Genomic DNA, 10,632 nt, shown 5'->3' with positions numbered 1-10,632 from the left:
GCAGCAAGTTTAAATTTGTTGAACACTCTTGTAAATTCTGTCTTGAAGCAGGCTCATAATGTTTCAGACAAGTTTTTCGTACACACTTTACTTTCTTTCTGGGGAGGTAGTTGTGCCAAGTTTGTTGATAGAGCTTTCTCTGTTAAATTGCAGGCTTTTGACATTTTGCCACTTTCAGTATTGCCACTCACTTTTCTTGATGCTTCTGAAGAACAGATGGTGTGATAGGAATGTACAGAACATGAAGGTTCAGAGGTAGAATTTTGTGTGTCGAATGAGGATGGGCATCTATGCACTGATAACGTTCTTTCATTGTCTGCACTGTAATGCCTTTTCTAGAATACCACCTCTGTGGCATATCTTGCCTCTTCAGCCTTTCTTTCAGTTCTTCTGTTTTTGTTCCAATAAGAGGACCAAATCATCCAATGCTACATTTTCGCCTCTTAATTTGTGGTGTATTCTCTCTTAATTCTAAAAAGTCACAAGGAACTTTGGAAATGATATCATCCACAACCTGATAATGAGAACTTTGTGCAAAGGTCTGATGTTGTTCACTTTCAACATGAGCTTGAAGATCATCATACTTCTTAAGACAGCATTCACAATATCCTTTTCTCTTCTTATGCTTTGGGGGAACTTCAAGAGGGCCCTTTTCCTTGTCCTTAAGTTCTTGGTTTCATTGCTTATTCTGAATTTCCCTTTGGCCATTAGCATTCTTTCTTTCTACTTCAAATGGACTGCAAGGTGTTGGATTAGAATAGTTGACAACAGGAAAGCTGGACAGTTGCAAGTAAAATGGTCTGTAGTGACATCTTCTATCCTCTACTTTGAGAAAGGGATTTTTCAATTGACTTTTTCTTCTCTGATCGCTTGGCTCTTTTTCCACATCTTTGATTTCTGCGCTTGACTTCTTGATCAGAGAGAGATCTTTCTTCTTTTGATCAATGTAATTCTTGATATCATCGATGTGAAGTATTTTCACTCCCCAGCTCAAGGCATTAGAGAATATACTACCTGAAGGGATTAATTCCTGTTCCTTGATTGCTTTTTCAACTAAGGATTTTCCTCTACTCATACGCACTGCATCTGCTGTCTTATATGAACTTCCGTCATGTCTCTCTCTTCTGCGGCTTGGATGAGGTGAACTGTTTCCACCATTGTATACAGATTCTGGGCTTGGGACTGGAGACACTTGTCCAAGAGTCTGAGCAAATTTTGCTTCCTTTTAATCAGATAGTTAATATCTTTACTCAGAAATCCTTCAACTCTCCCTCCCAATTCTTTAAGACCTTTTGCTATTTTTTCAGAGAGGACATTAGAACACTTTCCCAGTAAGTGGTTTGTATTTTAATTCATCTGACTTCGTGGAATCTTTCTTTACAGTTTTCAGGGGAGGTCTATTTCTTTCTGTTCTTCCTTGCATATCACAGGGGAACTGTCCTTTGCTGCTGCTTTTCAAACCACTTGGTTTCCTTTTCCTGGGAAGTCACATTTTCTCTGCCCACTTCCCTGCGAAGATGGTTACGACACGGTGGTCCTCTCCCCTGAAGGGGCAGCGCCTGGAGCCCAGAGCCCGTGTCCCTTGCACCGGGGGCCATCCCACATCCCCATTCCACTTTTCTTTGCATACAGGAAGTGTATTCCTAAACAGCCAAAGTTTTAAGTGAGTGGGATGCTAGAAACTGGGAAACTGAAGGAAAATTAATCTCTTTCTTCTCTTGCAACAGACAAAGGCCTTTTCACCACAAAGACGCACACATATGTGGATCTGCTTATCTCTCCTGCCTCTCCTTGGCACTTTCCAGTGACTGCAAGGACAACTGTTAAAATCATCAACTCCTGGTACCGATTGCATTTCCATTCCTCACCACCTTCACATACCCACCTTCCCCAGTATATAAATATCTGCCAACTCTTTGCCTCTAATGAAGTGGGCAACAGTTCAAGAAAGCTTTTATGCCAGATAAAGCTTGTTAGGGTCTCTTTCACACTACACTATTATAGCACAGAGAATCATAGGCCTGTTACAGACTGCCAAAATAAAGCTGCTTCAGATCTCTTTGGAGGTATGCTGTTTAAATGATGCACGCACCCTAAGAATCTGGAAGCTGCACCAAAAGCTGCACTCCAGTGCTTAAGAATGGAGTGTGGCTTTGGTGCGACCTCCGGACCCTTAGGACCCATGCATCATTTAAACAGCATACCTCCAAAGAGACCCGAAGCAGCTTTATTTTGGCAGTCTGTAACAGGCCATAGAATCTTAGACTTGCAGGGGACCACAAGGGACCATCTAATCCCGCACCTGAACATCTCCGCCGACTCCACCGACGCGGGGGTCCTCCTCCAGGATCCGCAGCATCTCCACCGTGCAAGCAGGGTCCAAAACTGTGTCAGAGTCACACACCTGCCAGGAGATGACACAAAACAGAGAGAGACCCATCAGAGCCTGGACAGCAGAGGAGCAATCCAAAAAACACAAAACAGCAGCAATCAGAAAGAAACCCAAACCAAAATGCTTCAAGACAACATGATTGCAAAATGATATCATTACAAAAAAACCTGCTACATAATGAAAACCATTTACTGATGAAAATGATGGATCATAATGATATTTCCACGGTTATTTATAGCAATGTGTTCCAAACACTGAGCTTTTTCCAGGTTCATGTGTTTTTCCCAGGTTCACTAACATCTTCAATTTTATTCTCCTGTATGGTTTTTAACACCTTTGCCTAATGAAGAAGACAGTGGAGCTTCAAAACCTTGCAACATATATATTGTGCATTTTGGTTGTCCCAATAAAGTTATCATTATTTGGTGGATTTATGATATTATTTCTTCCATAAAACAGCCAAAGTCTGGTGGAAATAGTTATCCAGATGAGATGGAGGCTCAACTATAGCAGTTCTGGTTGCATCCCAGCAGAGGGCAGAGCTTGCATCCTTTTGAAACCCAGCTGCAAATGGGAGATCAATCTGGACCCAGAGAGACAATCCATCACTCAATCCTCACATGGCCACATAGCCCCAAAAACCCACAAAACACTATGGATGCCGGCCATGAAAGCCTTCAGCTTCACAAAGCCATCATTCTGTTCTCTGGCGCCAATTATTGGGGTGCTTTACATGTGAGGTAAGGCATAGCAACAGAGAAGGGTTATAAAAGTCCCCCCCCCCAAAACCAACAAATCTATCTATCTTAGGAACCCTAGTTCCAACGCTTAGGATTTTATGATTCTAAACATTCTAATAGGATCACAAGTCAGAGCCAAGTTGAAGACACATAAGAATGAATCTATCTTAGGAGTGGGCATGATGTTGTGGTTTTAGGACTCCGGGGGTCTAGGGTCTGAATTCCATGGAAACCCATTGAGTGAGCTTGGGCAAGTCACACTCTCTGGCCTCTGACTGACATTTTCAACACCATTTTTTCTCCTCTTTGGTTTGTAACACCTTGCCTGATGAAGAAGCCAGCGAAGCTTTGAAAGCTTGCAATGTGTATATTGTGCATTTTGGTGATGGGCAATAAGGGTATTACTGTTTGGTGGATTTTTGTTTGAATTTGCTAAATGGCCAACAAAGCTACCCCTTGAATGTTCTCAGCTTCAAAGAAAGGCAAAGGCAAGGGCCAAGCCCATCTGGAAAAACTCTTAAGGTAAGATCACTTTGAGGATCACCATCAATTAGCCGTGACTTGAAGGTGCCCAATGGAGAATGAACTCTATCCGTCCATCCATCTCCCCAAACCCAGCAGTGGGTCCCACCTGGACGTAGTCGACGGAGTCTCCAAGGGCCCGGAAGGCCGTGTACATGACCTCCCGCTTCCCACCCCACTTCTGCATGATGCAGCAATAGGCGTTGTGGCGGACCAGGCTCTGGATGTGGTGCATGGCTTTGCGGCGCCCGCTTTCCGTTTCGCCGACCCCCTGGGCATGGAAGTTGCTCTCCCAGACGTAGCAGCCACTGCGGCGATCGGAACCCAGGACCTCGTTGAAAATGTCCAGCATGTAGGCGTCCTCCTGGCTGTTGCCGTCCACCACCATCACCACCCGGAGGCCTGGGAAGGAGATGCGCTGGACCGAACGGAGGCATTTGCGCAGGTAGTCCGGGTCCTCTTGGTAAGCGGCAATGCAAAGGGCCACGCGGGCCCCTGGGAGCTTTAAGGGCCGGCCCCTCTCCAGGCGCATGCGCCGGTGCTCCAGGAAGGCAAAGAGGCTCTGGATGAAAAGGTGGAGGCCCAGGATGGCCCCATAGAGGCCGAAGGAGAGGTAGTGCTTCTCGGTGTGGATGAACTGGTAGCCGGTTACGTAGGCCGCCAAGATGCCCCCCAGTACCACTGCCGCAAAGAGGCTGGTCCCCAAAACACGCAGGGCTGTCGAGAAGCTCACTGGCATCTGCAGACGAAAGGGAGAAGAAGGTCAGGAGGGTGAGGAAGAAAAAGAAAAATGGACCCCCTCCCTTTCCCATTCCCATTCCAGTTTGCAATGCCAACATGGAGAACCAAACACTGGCAAGTTAGCAAAGTCGCCATTTTGCAGGGCATTATTTTTTGAATGACATAGTTACTTGAGCATTGAACCAGGACTCTGGAGACCAGGATTGGATTCCCTACATGGCCATGAAACCCAGTGAGTGACCTTAGGCAAGTCACACTCTCTCAGCCTCAGGGGAAGGCAATGGCAAACCTCCTCTGAACAACCCTTGCCAAGAAAACCCCAGGATAGGCTCCCTGCCTTAGGGGTCACGGCCATAAGTCAGAAACGACTTGAAGACACACAGCACACATACCCCATTTTGCATTGTCAACACCCAGATCCAACCCCCCGCATTTAACCAAGTCCCCACATTGCTGAGCATTATTTCTTTTAAACCAAAATTTCATCCCGGGGTAGAAATAATGTGGAAAGCATGGGCAGAACGGTCCAGCTTTTTCCACCTACCTTTTTACTCAAAATATACAATATTCACAAGCACAAGGAAGCAACCAGGTCAGGTCAAGCCTTGCCAAAGGGTGCACCTACACTGGAGAAAGAGTGCAATTTGACACCACTTTTAAGTGCGGTGGCTCCATCCGATGGGATTTGTAGTTTCACAGGGTCGTTTGCCTTCTTCTCTGCCAAAGGATGCTGGTGCCTTACACAACTACACACTCCAGGAATCTGTAGGATGGATACATGGCAGCTAAAGTGGTATTGAACTGCACTATTCCTGCATTGCAGATGCACCCTAAGGAAACAAAAGCATGCTGAACCTGCCAAAGGCATCCAGGGATGACTGCCCTTTTCCTTAATCTTATTTTCGGGGGGGCGGGGGGGGACCCTCCCAGCCGGACCCTCCCAGCCGGGCCCTGCCTCCACTGAAGACTTGCAAGGCCTTGGGCAAAGCAGCCTGGAAAAGTTACTTTTCCAGATCTCCAAAAGTGACCTCAGCTGGACAGAATCCTCCCCCCACTTTTCTTCCCTGAAGGCAGGGGCCTTTTCCAAACCCTGGAGAGGCTCTTCCCACTTGGAGGAGGCAGGACTTGAACCTGGGACCTGGTCAGGGGCATAGGAGGGAGGTGGGGGTTGCCCCCCAGCCCTGGCCCAGGACCTTCCAAGGGGAAAAACCGCTTTCCATGGAGAAAAAAGCATTCCCACACCTCCCTCCCAGTCCACCTTCTCTTGCTGGTCAGGACGCATGAGGCTTCCAGGTTTAGGCAAGGGAGCCCTGGGGCATGTGCAGAGTGCTCCCAATGAGCATTCAAGAACCCCCCCCCCCAAAAAAAAAAGCCTCTCCATCCCCCAAGAAGAGGAGCAGGGCTTGCAAAACCTCCAGCAAATAAGACTGCCATGGAGAGTGGAGTAACGGGAGAGAAAAGTTCCTTTCTTCCCAGCCTTGCAATGCCCTGAACTCCTTGATTCACCTGGAGTTTCTGGTCCAGAGCCAAGGCCAGAGTTCCAAAGCCCTCGCTTTTAAAAGGGAGGGAGGGAGCTATCAAACCCCTCCCCATCTCAAAAGAGACCCCTTCCCAAACTCTGCAGCGGGGCGTCCGTTCCGGGCTGGAGTCCGACACTCACCGTGCTTCTTAACCTGCAAAGCCCGACTCGCGCCGCGTTTTTGAAGGCGGAGAGGAAAGGGATGGGAGCCCCCCCCGGAGGCAGAGAGGGAGGAGCTACCTGGGAGGGGCGGAGCTACCTGGCCCCACCTGAGCAAAGAGGCTGCAGAGAGAAAGAGGGGCTGCAGGTGAACAAAGCCCCCTCCAATGCAACAGGTTCAAAGGTGGGGAGGGTCTAGGGAGTTGGGGGGCCTCCCCAAAGGAGACCCAGGGGGCTGGGGAAAAGGGGGCCCATCTAGTCCTGGGCTCCCCTGGGGTCTTCCTCCATCCCTTTTCAAATCCCCCCCCCCCTTCACCACTAAAGTCCTTTCTAACTTATGGCAACCTCTCTTGGGGTTTTCTTGGCAGGCTCTGTCCTTTTCGCCTGCCCTTGAGGCTGAGAGAGTGTGACTCGCCCAAACTCACCCAGCCAGGCAGTTTCATAGAGACTCGAACCCTGGCCTCCAAAGCCACAGCCCAACACTCAAACCACTTTGCCTTTGGGAATAATGTGTGTATTATTGTCCTGCCGCCCGGATTGTTCCGGAAGGAGGGCAGGATACGAATATGATACTCCAGTCGGCCCTCCTTCTAGCCACAGACTTTCCCCACAGATTCAAGCATCCACAGCTTGAAAAAATGTAAATTCCAAATAACAAAGCTTGATGTTCCATTTGATATAACAGACACCATTTTACTGTGCCATTGTATTTAATGGGACTTGACCACGGGGGGCCTGGAACCAAACCCCGGCAGATACCAAGGGCCCACGGGATACATATTTGCTGGATTTGTACTCGTTGTCTTTCGCCTGCTTTAGGACCCAAGGGGCCTTAGGATCATGCAAACTATAAATCAGCTGAAACATCATATTACAAATGTTAAAAATAAATACATCAAACAATGCTGGCATGGAAGTGAATGGGGTATGTATATGGAGACCCAGCATGGTATAGTGGTTTGAGCACTGGACCCTGGAGACCAGGGTTCGAGTCTCTGTTTTTTGGACCAGAGTCAACTTGAAGGCACATTGCAACAAAAAAGGCACCCTACCCCCCAATTTAACATAGAAGTATTTTAATAAAAGCAGTAGCTCTCCCCTTGGTTTGCAGTCAGGGTCCAGGCATCATCTCCAAGAGTAATAATAATAACAATCCTGGGGCTGAGGCCCACTTCCCTCGCAGGATCGTGTCCTCACTCGCCTGTCATGTCCTCCAAACCCACGTGCCAATTTCACGCCTTCGGAGGCATGCGAAGAGACAGCGGAAGAGGAGGAGGAGGAAGGGAGTTAAATTTAGCAGAAAGAATGCTGAGGTTTCCCGGGAGATTGCCATCGTAACATCAATACAAATTACAGCAGAACGATAGTATATAAAAGACCCATTCCCCAACAAATATTTTTAACAAGGGTAAAAAGAGAATCATGGGTAGCATTGTTCTGGAAGTGCCCATACATGTGCACAAAGGGGACTCTGTTTGGGGCCCCTGAAGCACCTTCAGCCAGCCTTGCAGATGCTCAGGTCCACCACCACAGTGCAAGACACATGCATGTGCAACAGCCCTTGTTCTCTCCTGCTTCTTGTAGTATCTGTGCCATGGGGAGGGTCTCCAGGGTGCAGACCCCTCCCATTTCCTCACTTATGGGGAAACACAGCTGCATGGTTGGTGGCCAGGGCAAGTGTCTCTTCCATGAAGGACGCTGCCTTATGTGAAGGTCCAAGATGACTTCACTTGCCGCTTGCTCAGGACTGCAAGAGGCAATGCCTAGGGAATTTTTTTTGGGGGGGGGGAACAGCTCAATCCTGGCCCCTCTGTGCCCCCCATAATCCCCCCAGAAGAGAACGGGGGCCAATTAGAGGACGACTCCAGGCCCAACTTGGTGCTCACTTATCCAAGGTAAGGAGGAAGACCCTCTTGGTCTGAAGCAGTGGTTCTCAACCTTCCTAATGCTGCGACCCTTTAATACAGTTCACGTTGTGGTGACCCCCCCAACCATAAAATTGTGGTGTCTCAGTTCTTAAGACCATCGGAAATATGTATTTTCCAATTATCTTAAGTGACTGACACCCAAAAGGGGTTGCAATCCACAGGTTGAGAACCCCTGGTCTGAAAGGTCCAAGGAAGGGAGACCTTCTTGGAGTCCAGTGGCTGGGTTTAGAGGAGTGGGGGTCCCTTTATGACCCACCACAGCTGGAAGACAACACCCCCAGCCCATCATGAGCCTCCAGGAGAGACAATGCCCCAAAAAGGGAAGGGAAAGGAAAGCTAATGTTGGGATGTCAAGTCTCCTTTCTCTGTGCCAAAGTAGCTAGCTGCAGAGGAGGGATGCCAGGCTGCTGGCCACAAGTGCCAGGAGGAGGTTGAGGCTGGCAAGGAGAGCCCCATGGCACACCCCAGACCTCCCTCTTCTCTTCCTCCTCCTCCTCGTCCTCCTCCAAGGACCCTTTCCCCCTTGACTGCTGCCACTCCATTGTGAGACCTACCAGGCTTTGTAAGGGCTTACCTTTCGGTGAGGAATCTGCTCCTGCTTGAACCGGCTTCCTTCTGCTCAGCCTCTCTTGGGCTGGATGGAGGAAACAAGAAAAGGGGGAGGACTTAAAAAGCCATCATTCATCACCATCCTCAGCCTCATCCGCGCCCCTCCAAGGTGGGATCCAGGTTCCCAACCGCCGCCCCCCAGAGCAAGAACCATCATCGCCTGCTTTGCAGAGAGGAGACATTGGAGGTGAAGGGGGAAAAAGAGAGACTTTTCATTCAATAAAGCCTGGGCTGGAGGGAGGAGCAGGAGAAGGGGAAGAGGCAAAGAAAGCAAGGCAGCCAGGCAAGGGCACAAGACAAGCTGCTTCAAGTTAGTGGCACTTCTGCAATGCTCAGTGTCATCCAGCAGAGAATTGGTTCTGATTGTGGACTGCAGAAGAAATGTCTAATGCAGACATGAGCTGATGGCTGAAAAATAATAATAATAATAATAATAATAATAATAATAGAAGATGCTAGGCTGTAGCTGTGCTCTGCAAAGGTGCCCTCCAAATGCAGTCCCCCTGGAGCAGCACCAGCAAACCTCCCAAAAAGGACAATGAGAGTTTTCTGGTCTGCCTCATTTTCTTTCTCTTTCAAAAAAGAAAGCCCTCCTATCCTATGACCGGTTTCTGCTCCATTCCTGGCACTCATTTATCTGAAAACACACCCACTTAAAAAAAATCAATCAATCTTCCAACCGATGCAGGAGTGTATTGCTATTCCTGGCCCAAATTGATCTGGAAATCTAGATTTCCAAACACCCCCCCCCCCCCGGTAAAAACAAGAAAGAAAAGCCTTTCCAGCCTATGCATGACTCTACTGCTATTCCTGGCACCAATTTATCAAAATATCGAAATTTCCAACCCTGCTACCCCTGTCCTAGACCTTCTCCCTCTTGTCTTTCTCTGGGGGGCTGCCAGGTCCAGTTGGAGGGACCCCCAGAGAGCAACGGGACAGTCCTCTTGGCAGCGGGTGGCAAATGGGCACACTCCCCTGGGACAAGGGGAGGCTGGGTTTGGGAGGGAAGGGGGTCTCTGGAAGCCCCCTCCCGCCTGTCTGCCTCCCAACCCACCACCTGCCTGAGGCTGGGGTCTTCTTTCAGAGGGGTCATCTGGGGACAAGGGGACCCTTCAAGCAGCACAAAAGGAGGCAGGAGGCGAGCAGATGGTCCGGCTGGTGGGGGGTCTTGGCTTGTTTGGAGGGAGAAGGGGGCACCCCATGCCCAGTAAGGGTCTACCTGTTCCCCCAAATCATACTTTCCATGGGCAAGAGGAACACCAGAGTCCCCCACAATTTCTGCAGAGGGGTCTGTTGCTCCCCTTTCCCTGGGGTTGGCCCTGTCTCCAGGATTTGTTCAGAGGGGCTTTGCCTCCCTTGCCTCTCTCTGAGGCTAAGAGTCATGCCCAAGGCCACCCAGTGGGTCCCCAGGGCTGAGCAGGAATTTGAACCCAGGCCTTATGTCACAGTCCAACGCCAAATGTATGTTTACAGAATTTTGTATGCTGTGAATTTTTTAGTTGTATCTTTTTAAACTCAGCATATCACCTCAAGTCCCTGAAAAAGGGGGATATCAATATCATCATCGCCATCATCAGCATTAAATACAGTCACTCACTATCCACAGAGCCTTTGGCTTGTCCTGAGCCCTGAACTCAAGATCCAGGACAGCCACATCTGCTCAGGGTGACGTGAAGTCTTAACCACAAAGGAGGACAAGGCATCACAAAATGTAGGACATCCAAGAAAAAGGGAGAACACGACCAAATAAAAGCTAAAACTATTCATATAAATGTAAATTCACGCTTCTCAGTCATGCTCAAAGTAGAGGATGTTTTGACTATTCCTCTTGAACAAAAAGGTGAATTGTAGGACTTGTCCTGGAAAAGGAGGGCTGTGGTTACCCTGGGTAGAACAGGGAGCCCTGCAGCAAAGCTTCCACTACGTCAAGCATTGCATTTCGTTGCAATCGAAGTCCGTCCATGTGAGCCATGAGAGAGAGGGATGGTTGGTGCCTGGATGACATTAAAAATTTAAACAGAG

The 10,632-nt window shown here is 48.8% G+C and overlaps 2 protein-coding genes across 4 annotated transcripts in view; both read right to left on the bottom strand.

The window, feature by feature from the left end:
* The window catches only part of LOC149305850 (hyaluronan synthase 3), a 30,502-nt gene that overhangs the window by 19,124 nt on the left and 746 nt on the right, over positions 1–10,632 (bottom strand). For all 3 annotated transcript variants that reach the window (XM_089539874.1, XM_089539873.1, XM_089539878.1), the window contains exons 2-4: positions 8,576–8,635; positions 3,764–4,393; positions 2,303–2,404 (exon numbers count right to left, since the gene is read on the bottom strand). In XM_089539874.1, coding sequence (XP_089396000.1) covers positions 2,303–2,404; positions 3,764–4,393 — 732 coding nt within the window. In that variant the 5' untranslated portion in view covers positions 8,576–8,635. The remainder of the gene's footprint in view (positions 1–2,302; positions 2,405–3,763; positions 4,394–8,575; positions 8,636–10,632) is intronic.
* On the bottom strand, positions 24–1,598 carry LOC149305851 (protein DBF4 homolog A-like). The gene is given in 3 exon segments (XM_089540776.1): positions 24–1,212; positions 1,215–1,323; positions 1,506–1,598. Coding segments are annotated over 3 exon segments (996 nt in total). The 3' UTR covers positions 24–418.

Source organism: Sceloporus occidentalis, unplaced genomic scaffold, assembly GCF_023333645.1.
Source record: "Sceloporus occidentalis isolate IW3139 unplaced genomic scaffold, rSceOcc1.0.p SCAF_10, whole genome shotgun sequence".
NCBI lineage: Eukaryota > Metazoa > Chordata > Lepidosauria > Squamata > Phrynosomatidae > Sceloporus > Sceloporus occidentalis.
The sequence above is the reverse complement of the archived record's forward strand: the minus strand, read 5'-3'. Positions and strand labels throughout refer to the sequence as shown.